Here is a 17270-nt window from a genome sequence, read left to right on the forward strand (position 1 = left end):
ACGACGTCTTCCGGGATCCCATGCAGGACTAACGTCCTGGTCTCAGGGTTTCAGGGCCGCCCCATGATGTCAGGCCCCAGGCTCAGGGGCCAGAGACCACAGTGTGGGCTGATGTGACCTCACTGAACTACTGCATCTGTGGCCGTCGAAAGCCATTCTCCAGCACATCTACTAGCACCCGCGGGGCCGGAACGGTTTGGTTTATTTTAAGGTTAACTGAGCATCCGCAACAGAAACTTTAACATCAAGCTTTTATTGTGCCTTGAGGCAGCACAGAACCGCGCCGGGAGCCGTGGCCTCCGCATCCCGTGTCCTCAGCTCCCTGGTTTGGGGTCTTCTGTCCTCGGGTCCAGCAGCTCCCACGTGGACACGCCGCCCCTGTCCTGGGGAGGGGGACGGGCCAGCTGGGAGTCAGGGCGCGGGGGCGGGGGGGGGGCAGAGCCGGGGGCGGGGCGGAGCGGCGCTCACCTTGATGCTGACGCCGTGGGCGGCCAGGTCCCGGCGCAGCGCGTCGCACGCCTCCAGCAGGGGCCGCCTCTCCAGGAGCTGCCGCCGCGCTTCCCCGGGGGCCTCCCCCGTGGCCAGAGCGAACTGCCGGACCTTCCGCCGGAAGCGCACCAGCTCCTCGACCACGCTGTGCAGGGCGGCCGGGCCACCGCCGGCCCCTGAAACACACTGCCCGGCGGCGCCGGGTGAGCGGACAGGGCCCCGGGCCGGGGAGGGGCAGGGGGTGCGGCTCGTCTCCCCTCCCCTCGCCCGAAGGTCCCGGTCGCCCAGGCCGGTGAGCGGGGGGCTGCCACTGCAGACGGGCGGCGTCGGCAGGCCTGGGCCTCGTCGACCAAGGAAACCAAACCTGCTCGCGCCAAACGCCGTTCAAGGCCCTGGACGTGCTGCGCACGGCTGGGTGCGCGCACGCGCGCAGCCCCGTGGCGCTCTCCCCTGGGGCCGGGGACCCACCCGGGGGAGCTCCAGGTCTGGCGTGGGTCCAGAGCCCTTCCAAGTTGCCAGGCGTCCTCCGCGCCCCCGCCCCGCCCCACGGAGGAGGGGCCGGCGGTCCAACTCCTTGAACCTCACGTGATTCCCCAGCCACTGCTCGTTACAGAGACGTGGGCGCCCCAGCAGAGACCTGGCCCCCTCAGCCTCGTGTGAGCCGCCAACAGGCCCTGGACCGCCCAGGGAAGGCCGCAGTCCGCTAGGGAATCAACGTCTCGATAAACCAAACAAATCATCGCGACTCTTTGTGTTGAGGCCAGAGAAGCGCACCGCCTAACAAAGCAGTCCTAGGAGACGTCCCTGCTCACGGCCAGGGCAGCCGGCGCCAGGCCTCAGCTGGCAGGTCCCCGGCCCGGCAGTGTGGGCTGTGACCAGGCCTCGCGGCGGCAGGTGGCCCAATAAGGCCCGCAAGGAGATCCGGGGCGGCGCCCCCCCCCCCCCTCCGTGTGCAGTCCAGGCTCCCGTTAACAGCCTGTTCACACCGTTTTTTAGAAAGTGGCAGCTGTGGCCCTTTCCTTTCCGGTCCTGAACAGCCGTCCTAAGGCTGTCTGTCGGGTGACGCAGAGCGAGGCGGGCGGGCCCCCTGGAGGAGGAGGGACCCTGGCCTGGGGCGTCGGGCAAGGACGCTTCTGTGCGGAGGACAGCCTGCTGGGGGTGAGGGGAGACAGGTGTACATGGGGAGGGCAGCGGGTGAGTGAGGTTGGCACGTGGGAGCCCAGAGGGGCGGGAGGTGCCCGGGACTGCTGGGAACCGGAGTCGAGGGGTCGGGGGTAACAATCGATACGGAGAGGGGACCCAGGATCCCGGGGGCTGGCTCTGCCTGCCTAGGGCCAGGGCAGCTGTGGCCAGAGCGCAGCGAGCACCCAGTTGCCCACACCCTCCCCGCCGAGAGCAGCCAGGCTCCTGGGAGAAAGGCCGACTCCTGCCTGCGACACACGGTGCCCGATGGGCTGGGAACGTCAGCGCAGGAAGCACGTGCCACAGGGATGGGGCCGTGTGGGGCTCCGCGGCCACCCCACGCTCCGCCCCCCAGCCGCGAGCCGGAGGAGGACCCGCGTCCACTCTGGCACGAGGAAGGGTCTCTGTGGCGTGGTCACGGTGCACATCCCGGGCCCGGGACAGACGGGGATCATGGCCCAGAGGATGTGGCATCACGTGTGCTGGGTCCCCGAGGGGCCGGGGTGTCAGGGCGGGAAGGCCACGGAAGGCCAAGGGACGTTCCACACACGGGGCACCGGAGACCCGGCGGCCGAACAGCCCACGGGCCTGGACGGGGCCTCTACAGAGGAGCGCGTGACGGGGACGTGGGCGGCCGGGGGTGGCCAGGCCCGGGGATCCCTGACAGCTGGTGCCCGGCCGGCGGCTCAGACGGCGCCAGAGAAACATGCTGCCCGCAGCCTGACAGCCGGGTACGCTTTGAGGCTCTCTCTCGGACACCAGTGCGCACGGGATCCGGGGCGCGCCGCCCACTGTGCAGCGAGGTGCACGCTCGTCCGCTCCCGGCTCGGTGTGTGCCCCCCTTTCAAGGAACATAACGCATCTTAAGCACGTGGTAAGTCTGGCCTTTCGTTACCGTTGAAATCGGCGTTTCTGAAGGGAAGAAGCGGCTGTCACCGTGTTAGCGTGTAGATTAAGTCCCATGACCGAGGACTGAAGAGAGAAGGGCGTACCTGTCGCTCAGCCAGAGAAATCCCCACCGTCTCAAAGAACTGCTCCACGTAGGACACGACGGCACCGAACACGGCAGGGCTCCTGGGACCACCGGCCGCCTGCGACAAGTCACCCAGAGGAGGCTCTTGAAAGGCAAGAGCACCGACCCCGGGCAGGTCGGCCCCCGGCGGCGCGGACGCGGCCCCGCGAAGCCAGCGCTGCCGCCCGCGCCTGGGGCCTGTGCTCTGAGCGCCTGTGCCGGCACCGAGCCCCCGGGCGGCGGCGGCGGCGGGTGGCCTTCGGGGCGTGCCTGGGTCCTGGGCATCCGAGAGGAGCTTGGCGCCAGGGCCCAGGGTCGGGCAGGGCTAGGGGGCAGTCGGGGTCCCCACCCGGCTTCCTTCCCCATCTCACGTCCGTGTGGCAGACTCGGACTCCCCCGAGCTCCTGTGTCCATGGGCCGGGCCTCCCCACGGCCCCCAGCTCTTCTGACCCCAGCTCAGGACGGGGCCACACGCAGGGGTGGCCCCGAGGCCACCGGCTCTGGGAGCTGGGTGGCCCCAGGGGCTGGCGAGGTGGCGTCTGCTCTGCCCTCAGAAGCGTCACCACGTCCCGGGAGTTACCTCGGCGGCCGCCTTCAGCTGTCTGTTCCCGTGGTGAGCCAGGTCAACGACGGCGTCCACCGCTCCCGGCGTGTTGAAATCGTCCGCCAGTGCCGCCTGCACGGCCCCCTTGGTGCGGCCCAGCCTTGGGGGAGGTGAGCAGACGGGACCCGGCTGGGTGGCAGGAGCTGCAGCGATGGCCGGGCCCCCGGGACAGACGCCACCCGGGGGCTCCACCCTCGGGCTCCCTGCTCTGCTCCCGCCCCCGGGGCGGCCCTTCCGGCTCCTTCCCTCTGCTGTCAGACCCCCTCAGGAGCCGGCTGCCGTGACGCTCGAACCCCCCAGCCCCCGGCAAGGAGACTGAGGTCCCCGTCACCTCCTTCCCCGTCCCCAGCGGCCCTGTCAGGTCCCCTTCGAGCCACCCCTCGCTCACACGCTGTCCTGCATGCCTGCGGGTCAGTCACCGGCCCCTCCGAGGCGCTGCCGCTGTATTGATTCCCTGCTGCCCCTCGTCCCGGACTTTCCCCACCTCCCGCGGGTGCCCTGCTCCCCAGACACAGGAAAGGGTTGGGCAAAGCCCCCGAGCCTGGGCCCGAGTGACCACAGGGAGAAACGGACCTTCGCTGCCCGGGCTCCTGCGACCCAGCGCTGTCACCCAGCGTAACCTGACCTCTCCTGCCTGACGCGCACTCTCCCCTGCACGCCTGCAGCACTGCGGGTCCTTCCCTGGCACCCGCCGCCGGGAGGGTGGCCGGGTGACTGACGGCGCCCAGCTGCCCGGCCCCAGGGCTTGGGCTTCGTCCCGGGCTCCACTGCTGTGACCCACAGGCAGCCCCTGCCTGTCTGCTCTGGAGGCCCTCTTCCCGACCGGCCCCGAAGGAGCCCCGGGCCCTCTACTCCTCCAGGGGATCCCTGGGTGGCGGGGGCACACAGACCCCGCCCACCGTCAGCCTCCGGGGACCCCCGATGACCCTGCCCCCCTCCTCTCCCTCTGGTATCCCCCGAGGCTCTGTCCGTCTTCCCAGCTTCTCACCGTCTCTGAAGCCCGTCTCAAACCTTCCTCGCCTTTTTTTTTTTGGATGCAGTTAAACACAGACACGTCGAGCCATTTACCGAGCAACAGAACCGGAAACGCTGTCGCCACGTCCGGGCTGCGCTCCGTTCACTTCCCGGGGCCCCTTGCTGTGCTCCCACCTCTGCAGGCACGGCCGGCCTGTGATCATGACCCCCAGGGGGCGGGGGGCACACGCTGGGCTTCCAGATGCGCCCGTCAACCCCTGTCACCGCGACCCAGGTCCTCCCTCCTTCCTTCAACAGCTCCCTCGTCCGCCCACCTGCCCCACTTCCGTCGACCACGCCATCCACGAGGTTCCGGACGCTCCCACGCAACCGCGGGCCGCGCAGGCCTCCCCGAAGGCGGGGTCCCTGCCCGTCCCCTGGCGGGCCCGGGGCTCCCACCGGCCCCACCCCCGTGTCCACAGCGCCCCCTCGCGTGGCCCTGAGCAGCACCCACCTCTCCCACAGCACGTCCTCCTGGACGGGGCCGCCTGCCAGCTGCCCCCTCATGTAGGCCCGAGCGTCCTCCACGAAGGCGGCCACGGAACGGAGCAGACGCCTGGCCTCGAGCATGGCGCCGTCGCTGTAGTCCATGGCTGCGGGGAGGGAGCCCGGTCACCCGGGAGCCTCGGGCGCCCACAGACCGCCAGGCTCTGTCCTGACCGCGGGCAGGCAACGTGGACACCCCTCCCCACGTGGGTGGCCGAGGGCTCATTCCCGCTGACAGACAGACGGACGGCTCTGGGAGGCGGGGGCCCCGCCGGGTGCCTGAAGCGCCTCTGGGGAGGCCAGCAGACTGGCGCCACGAGGACTCGGGCTCCGTGTTCCCGAAGGGGCAGGGAGACCCGGCCACCACCCCGCCGGCGAGCGTGCGGGGACGGATGAGGGACACTCGCCGCGCCCGGGCGGCCCCAGGTCTCTGGACAGGGGTCCGGCCGGCGGGGAGTGCCGGGGCCCCCAGACTCGCCTTTGGGGCTGGCAGGGGACGCGCCTTCAGGCCCGGGGGAGGGGCGGCGCCGTGCGGAGGGCTCCCGGCTCAGGCCCTGTGCCAGGGCGGCTCACGAAGCCGGGGGGCAGGCGCCGCGGGCTCAGGCTCTCCAGGCCCCGCGGAGCGCTGAACACCCGAGTCCCCCGGCTCCGGGGTCCCCCGGCCGAGCGCCAGGACCACTGCTCCCTGGAGCAACCTCGGGCTTCCGTTCGGAACCCAACCTCAGGGCACGAGGGCACCACCCCAACAGGATGGGGCGCACCCCACCGGATTTCGGGGTCCCCAGAGGCTCCCCGGGGCCACACGTGAGGGGCACCCAGGCCTCCCCGCCAGCTCACCTGACCTGTAGCTGCTCCGCAGGCAGAAGAGCCGGAAGACGTCCGGGGAGGCCGTGCTGAGGAAGTCCTGCAGGGCCGGGGCCGGAGAGACGGGAGCCACTGACCCCCAGGCGCTCGCAGCGCTCCTGCAGCCACCAGTGTAGACGCCTGCACCGCCCCCCCGAGCAGTCGCGGGGCATTCGCCCCACGAGCCTGCGGCCGCGTCACCTGCACACGGCCTGTGCTGTCGCTCATCTGCCGTGACCTGCGGGGCTCAGGCCCACGGCTGGATTCTGGAAGAGCGTTCACTCGAGGGAGGGAGGGCGTGGGTTCCTGTATCTCGATATCATCAACACCTGTCCAACTCCTACCGATCTCACTCCGTGTGTTTAAAAACGTTAAGTTCTAAGGCAGCGGCCACAGATTTCGCCGGGCCAACCGCAGGATAGACAGGGACAGAGGTGAAGAGCGAGCCCTGTCCAACCCGCCCGTCATCAGTAAGAGACCCGGTATTTCAACGTCCCTGTCCGTCTCCTGGTGCCCCTTCCCAGAGTGTGACAAAGGAGTATGTCTTCGTCCCCTTAATTCCCCAAACTAGCCAACTCACTTGAGGCCCCGTCCCGCAGTGGGCGTGTTAACTCTCGCATCTGTGCAGTCACGTGCCCTCGTGTTCTCACCTGTCACTTCCCCTTTAAATCTGCAAGCAGCAGCGTGGAGACGGAGCCCCTGCGCTGTGATGGAGTTACCATACCACGAACAGCACAGGCAGATAAATAACTAGCGCCGTGCGTACGAAGCGTCACTTGCAGAATGCTAACATGCGGATGTGTCGTGACTGCAGTGTGTCTATAACGGTGACAGAGAGACGAGGCTTAGGGAACCAAACGCCAAACACCCAAGGCCAGGGCCCGCATCCTGTGCCTTCTCTGCAAGTCCTTCTGTGTCCCGTCGGCCGTCACTCCAGCCACTCTGACAGCGCTTCCCCGACCTGCCAGGGTCTCGTGATAACCGGCTGTGCTCGGCGGGACCCCAGTAAACATGCAGCTCAGCTGGCGTGGGCTTACACGGGGGACGGAGAGTGAACGCCGGGTACTCAGAGGGCCTTTAGCCGCCCTCTGACTTTTCCCTCTCCTTTCTGAATTATTTCTTTAGGTTTCCTTCCCCACCACAGCACGGACTCAACTGCGTCATAACTTGTCGCAAGCCCTCTCCTGTCTCTGACGACGTTGCAGGAGGCCTGTGCCCAGTGGACACGCTTGCCTTAGGTGAGGATTTGCTTTCGCAAATCGTCGTCTGTTTAGCTTGTTATAAATCGCCGCCAGACGCTTGGTATGTACGGCTGTGGAGCTGTTTGGGCAGAAGCAAAGCTGTGCATCTCCGCGGCGCGGCCACCGTCACCAAGCCCTCCCCGCTGCCCCGGGGCCCCGACCGCCGACAGACGTAAGACACGCTGCCCCCAGCCCCACGCGCTTCTCTCTCCGAGTCGGTACCTTTCCTGCTCTCCTGACTTTCTGCTCATAATCGTGCATTTAGTCACAGAATTTTAAAACTAACATTCTGGATATTTTATGTCTGTCTGGGTCTTCGGTTTTTCTGAAAGAGATCTCTTCTCCATTTTAGCACTTTATATTTTCGGGGCAGCCATGTTCTCTATTTCATCCAAAAAGGATTTTAGGTGGTTTTATTTTAAAGGGTTTTTCCTGGACTTCCCTGGTGGTCCAGTGGTGAAGACTCCGGGCTTCCACCGCCGGGGGCACGGGTTCCATCCCTGGTCGGGGAGCTAAGATCCCGCACACCACCTGGGCATGCCCCACCCCCCAAAAAAGGGGGGGAGTTTCCTGCCACTCAGAATGTGGACTCATTCAGATAAACCTCAATGTGTGTTCAGAAATCTAAGTTAATAGTTCTCCAAACGCCAGCAACACTAAAGGGTATTTATGTTCACCACTGTGAGATGCCCCTTTGGGGTCAGAGAGTTCAGCGGAAACCTGGGATCTAACCTTTCTACGGCGTTCTGTGTCTGGGGACCGTTTCCTGATAATGATATAGAAAGAAAATAGGACTACATCCAACCACAAAGCTTCTGCGCAGCAAAGGAAGCAGTCAACAAAGTGAAAAGACAGCCGACAGAATGGGGGAAAACATTTGCAGACCACACCACCTATCTGATGCGGGATAAATATCCAAAATATATAAAGAACTCACACAACTCAATAGAAAAAAAAAAACAAAAAGATTCAGAAATGGGCAAAAGACTTGAATAAACATTTTTCCAAAGAACACCTACTAATGGCCAACAGGTAGGTACCTGAAAAGATGCTCAACATCACTCATCATCAGGGAAATGCAAATCAAAACCACAATAAGGTATCACCTCACACCTGTCAGAATGGTTGCCATCAACGAAAAATAAGTGTTGATGAGAATATTGAGAAAAGGGAACCCTTGTGCACGGTTGGTGGGAATGTAAACTGGTACAGCCACCGTGGAAAACAGTATGAAGGTTCCTCAAAAAATCAAAAATAGGTTTACCGTACAATCCAGCAATTCCACTTCTAGGTACACATCTGAAGGAAACAAAATCACTATCTCGTAGATGTATCTGCACCCCTATGTTCAATGCAGCATTACCGACAATAGTCAAGATAGGGAAGCAACCTAAGTGTCCACTGATAGATGAATGGATAAAGAAGATGTGACACACACACGCTCACACACGCACGCTCACACGCACACACACGTGCATATACATACTACAGACTGTTAATCATCAAAAGAAGGAAATCTTGCCATCTGTGACAGCGTGGCTGAACCTAGAGGACACTGGGCTCAGTGACAGCCGAGAAAGACAAATACTGTATGATCTCACCCACATGTGGAATCTAAAAAAAAAACAGAAACAGAAACAGAGCAGAAAATTCCCTGGGGGTCCAGTGGTTAGGATGCCGGGGCCCTGGGTTTGATCCCTGGTCAGGGAACTAAGATCCTGCAAACCGTGTGGTGTGGGAAGAAGGAAAGAGAGGGAGGGAGGGAGGAAGAAAGAAAGAAAGAAAAAGAAATGGAGAGCAGAGCAGTCGTTGCCCGGGGCTGGAGTGTGAGCTGGGGAAGACTTTGGCCTCCTACGAAGTCCAGCAGCGGGAAGTAACTCGGACCTGCAGTAGCCCCCCCAGTGGGCCACCCGCTAAGTGGTCAGGAAAGTAATGCTGACTTTGTAGTGTCGATGAAAATTCTAAATGCATGTACCCAAGCAGCTGTAGTTTAATACGGCCATGAAACATATCATGTAAATGGCCACCAGTAGGGGATGGTTTAGATGAATTAAGGTGCGCCCTTACAACAGATGATTCAGCCCTCCAAATAAGTTCACTCCATATGAAGCAAAAGACTCAGTCGTTTAAGAGGCGCCTGGGACAACGCCGAGCGCGCTGATGCTTGCACTGTCGGGGCCCCAGGAGAGAGAGAGGCGGGCAGAGAGCTTGCATTCGCCAGGCCCGCGAAAGGAAACAGACATCCGAGCCCAGGAAGCACAGAGAGAGGCGGGCAGAGAGCGTGCATTCGCCAGGCCCGCGAAAGGAAACAGACATCCGAGCCCAGGAAGCACAGAGAGGCCCCAACAAGATGAACCCAAACAGATCCACAGCGAGACACACTGCAATTAAAATGGAAAAATTAAAGAGAAAATCTTAAAAGCAGCAAGGGAAAAGCAACCAGTTTCTCACAGGGGAACTCTCATAAGACTGTCAGCTGACTTTTCTGCACGCCAGAAAGGAGGAACATCATATACTCCAAGTGATGAAAACACTTACAAACCAAGAATACTCCACCCAGCTAGGATCTCATTCCGATCTGAAGAAGAGAAAGAATTTTACAGACAAGCAACAGAGAACCCCTAAACCAGCATTACATGACATGTTAGAGGGAGTTCTCTAAGAGGAAAAGAGAAGTCCACAACCAGAAATATGAAAATTATGAGAGGAGAAATCTCATTGGTAAAGGCAAACATTCAGTAAAGACAGAGTAACCACTTATAAAGCTAGCTAGTAGGAAGGTTAAAAGACAAAAATACTATAAATCATCTATAGCCACAATAAGGAGTTAAATGATACACAAAACAAAAAGATGTAAAACATGATGCAAAAAACATTAACCATGGGAGGTGGGTAAAAATGCAAGCTTGTTAGCATGTGTTCAAACTGAGATCCTCCACTAAAATAACCTCATATATACGTGGGATGCAGCAAAAGCAGTCCTAAAAGGGAAGTATTTAGTAATATAAGAAAAACCTCAGAAAAACTTAAGAAAAGTCTCAAATAAACAACCTAACTTTACACCTTAAGCACTAGAAGAAGAACAAACAAAACCCAAAGTTAATAGAAGGAAAGAAATCATAAAGGTAAGAGCAGAAATAAATGAAATGACTGAAAAAAAATACGAAAGATCAATGAAACTAAGAGCTGGTTCTTTGAAAAGATAAAATCAATAAACCTTTAGCTAGACTCATCAAAACAAAAAAAGAGAGAGAGAGAGAGAGAGAGAAAGGGCCCAAATCAATAAAATCAGAGTCTTGGAACAGGAGGGAGGAGAGGCCGAGGCCCCCGGGAGCCGATACAGGAGGGGACGGGTCAGGAAACACCGCCTCGCGCTTTTCGACAAGAAAGAGCCGTTTAACCCAGAAGCAGGAGAAGCCCGTCAGGGCCCCGGGGACACAGGGCACCGGAGATGGGGGTCTCCTGATGCACATCGGCCTCCGTGACACGTCAGCAGACTGGCAGGCACACAGGAAACACGACAAGCGCGTTACCTTAATTGTGATGTAGTTCTTCAGTGATTTGGACATCTTCTCTTCTTTGCCCTTCACGTGCAAATGCCCTGAAACAAAAAGAAAGGCACTCATTCTGCACCCCCAGAGCGGGGGTGAAGGAGGGCGCGTCTCCAAAGGCGCCCGGACTCCGGGAGCCCTGGCCCGTCACACAGCCCTGCGTGGACGCCCACACAGGCCCCCCAGATCGGCCCCGCGCTCAGCCCGCCAGCAAGGGGGGCCCACGTCCGTCCTGGGCCAGGGCATCACCACACTGCGGGGACGGCCCCTCCCTCTCCTGTGACTCACCGACACAGGGGACCCGAACCCCCCTCGGGACCCCTCCGTCTGAGCCTGGGCCACATCTGTGCGAGGCTCACTTCCAAGGGGGCTGTGATTTCCAACAGAAGATGCTTCCACTTTCTCTGACACAACTTCAAGCACCACCTTTTTTCAAGCCAACTCTTCCAAGAACTGGTTACACTGTGGCTTCCAGAAAGCTGTGTAACCTTGAATATGTCAACCTACGCAGCCTGCCGTATACACCAAGTACAAGTGAAGTTCTAAAAAGCTGACAACATCTGGAAAACGAAACTCATCTGACTCATCCATTTACTTCAGGAAAAGGCATCGATTCTCCAGGGTGTCAGGAGACACAGCTGTTCCTCCGGGACCGGGTGAAAGTGGGACAAAGAAGATTGCAACGTCCTAACAGATCGTGGGTCTTAACAGCAGCGCCCTTCCCCACGCCGCATCCAAAGCAGCAGGACCTGCCGTGTGCGGACACAGAGCTCCGTGAGCGCTGGCGCTGCCGCGGGTCCCGTCCGACGGCAGACCCAGTCTCCCAGGGGCACCGGTGCTGACGGCAAACCCCAACCCCTCACGAGCGCCGCCGATGAAGGGCCCGTGGGGACCGGCCCTCGCGTCCCGACGGGTGACACGGGATCACCTGTCCCCGAGCCTGCGACCGGGCGCGGGAGCTCCTCCATCCCTGGGACCTTGGATTCCCTCCCCGACGGGCTCGGAGCAGAGTCTGCGCTCACAAGTCCTCCCGCTGAAGGGGGGAGCCTGGCTCCACGCGGCTTCTGAGAAGAGGGGTGAGCCCCGACCGGAAGCGGGTCCGGGGCTCCCTGCCGAAGCGCCCGAGAAATGGAGCGGGGCCATCGGGCTCTCGGCCCGGCACAAAGGACGCGGGTTCTGGCTCCGGTCGGGCGCCAAGCAGGGACACGAGGTGGAAACCGGACCTCGGCCCCCGCGCCGGACACGGCAACTCAGCCCATCCCTTTCAGACGACCTCAGGGCAGCACCGAGATGCGGGGTCACACACAGAGCCGCGAGGCTGGCCCCCGGGCTCCGGGCGGGGCACACGGGGTGGCAGAGGCGCCGCAGGGCGGGCCTGCGGGGAAGGCAGCCCCGCTGGTCCCTGTCACCCACGTGGACCCTCGCCGCGGACTCGAAGCAGCTTCTGCCTGGAGTGTGTCTGCGTTTAATAGCACCTCGCTGGCAAAACCTGGTTTCCTTACTCGAAGGACTTAAAGAGGTGGTTCTTGTTGGTTTCCTGAGCTTCAGATGTTGGCAGATGTTGGCCTCTGCCAACCCCAGCACCACCAAAGCCTTTTCTCTTTCTTCCCCTCAAATACCTTCACTGCCCACGCCAGAAAGGTAACAGAGCCAGTTCTCGGTGGCTCCACGACCTCTGTCACAATCCTGGACACGTGAATCTCCCCATGCATCACAGGAAATTCCAGAGCTGCCTCGCTCAAGACGCCGCTGCCTTTGCACAACTTCTCATCCACTTCTGCGAGCAGACGGCTGGTGTTAATCATGAGGTTTTTTTGAAAGTGGAACGGAACGCAGTGCTTTCAGAGAGTGACGGATATTTACGGTGACAACGTCTCGGCTCAAGGATGGCGCACTCATAGTCATTACGACATCATACTATTTGAAATTCCCTCCTCACGGTTTCCTTTCAAACAAACTTCTGCAGAACGGCCCTGCACAACATTTTCCGAGCTCTCGTCAGCTCACATTTCAGTCCCAAAAGGCACAGTCGGTATATTCCAATCCAAGGACGTTCACGTCCAACAACAAGTCAAAGACCATTTAAGGGACAAACTCTATGTTTCTTGACCTAGTAGCCGATTCAGGTGTTTCCAGATGTAGCTATTTCACAGACAGAGTCGAGAGAACTGAAAAGGAACAAACTAATCTGAAGTCATCGCTCACCAGAATGCAGGAAGTAATTCCCCCACTGCTGGCACTGGTGAAAGACCTCGCACTGTGCGATTTCGTTCTCGTGGTGAGGAAACGCTAAATCGATGCCACCCGAGTGGATGTCCAGCCGACTTCCAAACACCAAACTGCAAGACACAGTGCAGAGCAGGGAGTTAACTCAATCCAGGGACACGGTCTCCAAACCACATCCCGTATTCACTCCTTCCAGCCCCGGGCCACACACACACCGAATGGAGCCCAATTCCAAACGCGTGACAATTCAGCTGATGCAAAAGCGGAGCCTCACATTTGTTTTTACTTCATCAAATCTCTAATTCATAGCTTTTCCTCCTGGGAAAGCGACTTCATTTTCTCTGCTCTGGATACAATACGTGGCTTTTAAAAACTTCAAAATTACTTTTTCTTACTTCAGTAGGCAGACCTTAGTGGTTGTTCAATTATAACAAAAAAAGAACTATAAAATGAAGAGATTTTTAATTTGGCTTTTGAAAAATGAGCCATTCAGAAGCCATACATGAATAACAAAGTAACAGAATTCACAGTGACACATTTCAGCTGGCGGCATTTCGGCTCTACGGCTGCTCAGTCCCGAAAGCCCTCAGTCCACAGCACTGCCCGACGCACCCCTCAGGCCTGCCGGGACACTCAGTGTGTGCAGCTGTGTCACCAGAGCACCCGCAGAACAACCGGTACCAGCACCAGTGGCCCAGGCTGACCAGCGGCTGCTTCAGAGGATGTTAAAAATGCAGAGATCGATGAAAAATGCAAAAGCTCGCACAACGGAAAGGGGGCGCAAGGCGGGCGGTTGTGGGGCTCTGGCGGCCGTCGGCCCCCCGGGGGTGCAGACGCCAGTGAGTTTTTCTAAAAATGGCTAAAAACAGATGTTTTCAAAGGTGCCACAGCCTCACTGAGGTCCTTCCTGCTGAAGGCCGACTCTCCTCCCCACTGACCCAGCTCGGGAAAAACCACGCTTGCACTGGTCACACCGGAGCTGAGTGGGCGGGCAGGCCGTCCAGGACCGTACATCCTTGGCAGTGGTTTCTAGAGAATCTCTAATAAGAGTCCTCGAAATTCAAACGCTATGAGGGCAAGCGTGAGACGGGAGGGACCAGGACTGGGGAGGAGCGTATGAGGGGCCACACTTGCATTTGTAACGAGTGACCCATCTTTACGAAGATCTGACGCAAATATGACGAAATTAAGGCTTAAAAGCTACATGGTGGGTCTGCAGTGTTTGTTATACTAGTCTCTAGTCTTGTCTGTACGTCACAGCTATTTTAAAATAAGAGAAAGCTGAAAAGGAACAGAAGTCCATTTTCATTATTTAGATTTCAACAAAAATAAAACATTTAATGGTAACATTACATTTGAAATTTACTAAAGGTTTCCTGCTTTAGAGAAATTATTTGAATCTAAAAGCTAAAGATCTTTTTACAACACAACGTACATCCCACACCGCTGTTAAATCAACAAGTATTTGTAAATACTTTTAAGTGTTTACAGTAGGGCTGAGAGCTGGACATGTCTGCTTGTTTTTAATATTTGCTTATTTATTTATTTACTTTGGCTATGCGGGATCTTCGTTGCGGCGTACCAACTTCTTAGTCGCAGCCTTCTGACTCTTAGTCGCGACACGTGAAATCTCGATTGTGGCATGCCGACTTCTTAGTTGCGGCATGCACGCGGGATCTGGCTCCCCGAGCAGGGATGGAACCCGTGCCCCCTGCATTGGGAGCGTGAAGTCTTACCCACTGGACCGCCAGGGAAGCCCCTAGTTGATTTTTTTTTAATGAAAACTTGGACCCTGTTTCCTACTAACAACAGGGTGTGACATCTCAGGAGTTTCACATGTGTCTCCCGGTAAGTCATACAGACATATGCTCACGGGCGAGGGCAGCAGGGGAGGGGCACGCGGCGAGGGGTGGTGGAGGCAGGACCCCTTCTAGGTCTTCACTGGGGTGAACACACTGGCACAGGCAGGTGGCCGAGGGTGAGGCTTCCCCCCGTAGAGTGGGGTGAGCCTACAGCAGGAACGAAACCAGCGTGAAGCCGAGGCACGGGGCAGCCTGCTCTTAGGTAACGTTCACGCCCAGCCAGAAAGCTGCTACATACGACAGCCCACAGGAGGACGACTGGGTTTGCTGATCTTAAAACTTGGGGTGTGGCCAGTAGTTTGAAATGTTCACCTTAATCACACTTAGTTTCTAATTTTAAAAACTGATTACAGGGGCTTCCCTGGTGGCGCAGTGGTTGAGAATCCGCCTGCCAATGCAGAGGACACGAGTTCGAGCCCTGGTCTGGGAGGATCCCACATGCTGCGGAGCAACTAAGCCCGTGCGCCACAACTACTGAGCCCGCGCTCCGCAACAAGAGGAGCCACCGCAATGAGTAGCCCCCGCTTGCTGCAACTAGAGAAAGCCCACATGCAGCAACAAAGGCCCAATGCAGCCAAAAATTAATTTTTAAAAAACTGATTATAATAAATATCTGCAACACATCAAATGTATCAAAATCCATGAGTTAATGTGCAGGGCTCGGGGAACCATGGTGGGGACCCCGGGACAGGCTGGAAGTGGAGAGCCCAGCCGGGATGCGGCCTTCAGCACCCGCGAGCACACATGCAGACACGCGCACACACCTGCACGGACGCGCGTGCACGCACACACGCACACGCACGCACACGGGCAGAGCCAAGGGAGCGCCGACGCGGGAGCGACGGTGCACAGGGCAGGTCCACAAAAAGAAGGTGGACGAGGCCCCAGCAGAGACGCCAAAACCTGAAGAACGTTGTTCCACAGGAGCCAGGGAGCGAGCAGGGGTGTCAGCGGCCCGTGACACACCAAGCTGACAGTCCCCGTGACCTCCGGAGACCAGAGTGGGTGGGGACGCCCGTCAGACACGGCGGGCACGTGCGGACAGTAAGAGACGAGACAAAACAGAGGGTCCCCGGAGGAGCCGGGGACCAGAGAAGCACTGTGTTGACAGGGGTTCCCAAGACACAAACGTCCCGGCGTGGCGCCGCCCTAGACAGAGCCAGCACAAAGGGCACACGGAGGGGACGCCAGGGTCACGCTCGAGGCGCCCGGCCCAGGACCAGCTCCGGGGCCGAGGATGGGGGTCCAGCCCCTCGCCCGGGGCCCTGGCCGCCTTCCTGAACCTCCCGCGGAAGAGACGCGGGCACCCCGGAGCTGGCCTGCGCGTGACGGGCAGTCAAGAACTAACTGCAGAGCAGGCTCTTCTCCCGACGAGAACAAGCGCTGATGTCGGGGAGATAAACCTGTTCCGGTTTTGCTGTTTCCCTTCCCAAGGCCCGTCCCACCCGGGCGCCGCCTCCTTCCCAAACCACCCGCGACGCCCCGCCTGCACCCTCTGCTGGCCGAGCGCGCACATCACAGCGCCGACGACTCCCGGGAAGCCTCACCTGGCGATGGTGGAACACTCGGTATGCCAGCCGGGCCTCCCGTCGCCCCAGGGCGAGGCCCAGGACGGCTCCCGGGGCTTGGCCGCCTTCCACAGGGCAAAGTCGCTGGCGTGCCGCTTGTCCGCGTGACCTGCCAGTGACAGACGGTTAATCCGCGGGAGGGAATCCGGAACGCAGCAACGCAGGCACCCCAAACAGGCAGGACGCACGCCCCCGATTCCGTTCCTCTCAGAAGTAACCTCACGTTTCTCGTGCGTGGGTTTTTCTCTCTGCCACGGGAAAGCTAGACAGCTACCAGCTGCTTTGATCTGTAACAGGACGGAAGCACGCGGCCGGTGCCCTGGCAGCGCGGCCCGTTTCAGTGATCTGAGCGCTGCGCGCGGGGTCTGGGGTGCGCGCGGCGCTGCTGCTCTGAGGGGCCCGCTCCACACGTGCTCTCGTCCTCCCGCGCTCCGTCTCTGTCAGTAGCTGAGTTTCAGAGTAGCTGTTTTCAAAGAGAGATGATGATCACACGAAGCAAAAAGGAAAATGCCGGAGTGCTGTGTCAGTCACATTCAGAAAGCAAGAAAACTCAGGAGAGGAGGGTTCAGGGTCCCAGGACAAGCCGGTGCGCGGCTCTCTTTACGCTCCAGAACTGGGAGGCCACCAAGATGCGCCCTTCAGTAGCTGACGGATAAACAACCTGTGCTCCATGCAGACAATGGAGTGTTATTCGATGCTGACAAGAAGTGAGCTTTCGAGCCCTGAGACAACATGGGGGGGGGGGAGGGCTTCCCCAGCGGCCCGGTGGTTAGGACTCCGCCTTCCAGTGCAGGGGGTGCGGGTTGGATCCCTGGCTGGGGAGCTAGGATCCCACCTGCCTCGCGGCCAAAAAACCAAAACAAAAAACAGAAGCAATACTGTAGCAAATTCAATAAAGACTTTAAAAGTGGTCCACGTCAAAAATAAAAAAATCTTTAAAAAAAAAACAAAAAAAAGGAGGAATCTTACATGCATGTTACTAAGTGAAAGAAGCCAGTCTGAAAAGGCTAGACTGTATGAGTCCCACTCTGCGACATTCTGGAAAAGGCAAAACAATGGGGACAGTAAAGAGATCAGCGGCTGACAGAGGCTGGGGCCGGAGGGGATGAAGAGACAGAGCACAGAGGGTCTTCAGCGCAGAGAAGCCCTCTGCGTGACACTATAATGACGGCTACCTGTCGTTGCACATCCG

The 17270-nt window shown here is 59.0% G+C and overlaps 1 protein-coding gene across 12 annotated transcripts in view; it reads right to left on the reverse strand.

Moving 5' to 3' along the window:
- Positions 1-185: 185 nt before the first annotated feature.
- CARS2 (cysteinyl-tRNA synthetase 2, mitochondrial) overlaps positions 186-17270 on the reverse strand; it is a 38231-nt gene continuing 21146 nt past the window's right edge. For 11 of the 12 annotated variants that reach the window (XM_067016642.1, XM_067016641.1, XM_067016637.1 and 8 more), the window contains 9 exons: positions 16058-16187; positions 12628-12761; positions 10405-10472; positions 5625-5691; positions 4756-4894; positions 3264-3387; positions 2664-2762; positions 469-675; positions 186-383 (listed from right to left, as the gene is read on the reverse strand). In XM_067016642.1, coding sequence (XP_066872743.1) covers positions 315-383; positions 469-675; positions 2664-2762; positions 3264-3387; positions 4756-4894; positions 5625-5691; positions 10405-10472; positions 12628-12761; positions 16058-16187 — 1037 coding nt within the window. In that variant the 3' untranslated portion in view covers positions 186-314. The remainder of the gene's footprint in view (positions 384-468; positions 676-2663; positions 2763-3263; positions 3388-4755; positions 4895-5624; positions 5692-10404; positions 10473-12627; positions 12762-16057; positions 16188-17270) is intronic. The other variant, XM_067016639.1, reaches the window with a different exon arrangement.

Source organism: Kogia breviceps, chromosome 16 (assembly GCF_026419965.1).
Source record: "Kogia breviceps isolate mKogBre1 chromosome 16, mKogBre1 haplotype 1, whole genome shotgun sequence".
NCBI lineage: Eukaryota > Metazoa > Chordata > Mammalia > Artiodactyla > Physeteridae > Kogia > Kogia breviceps.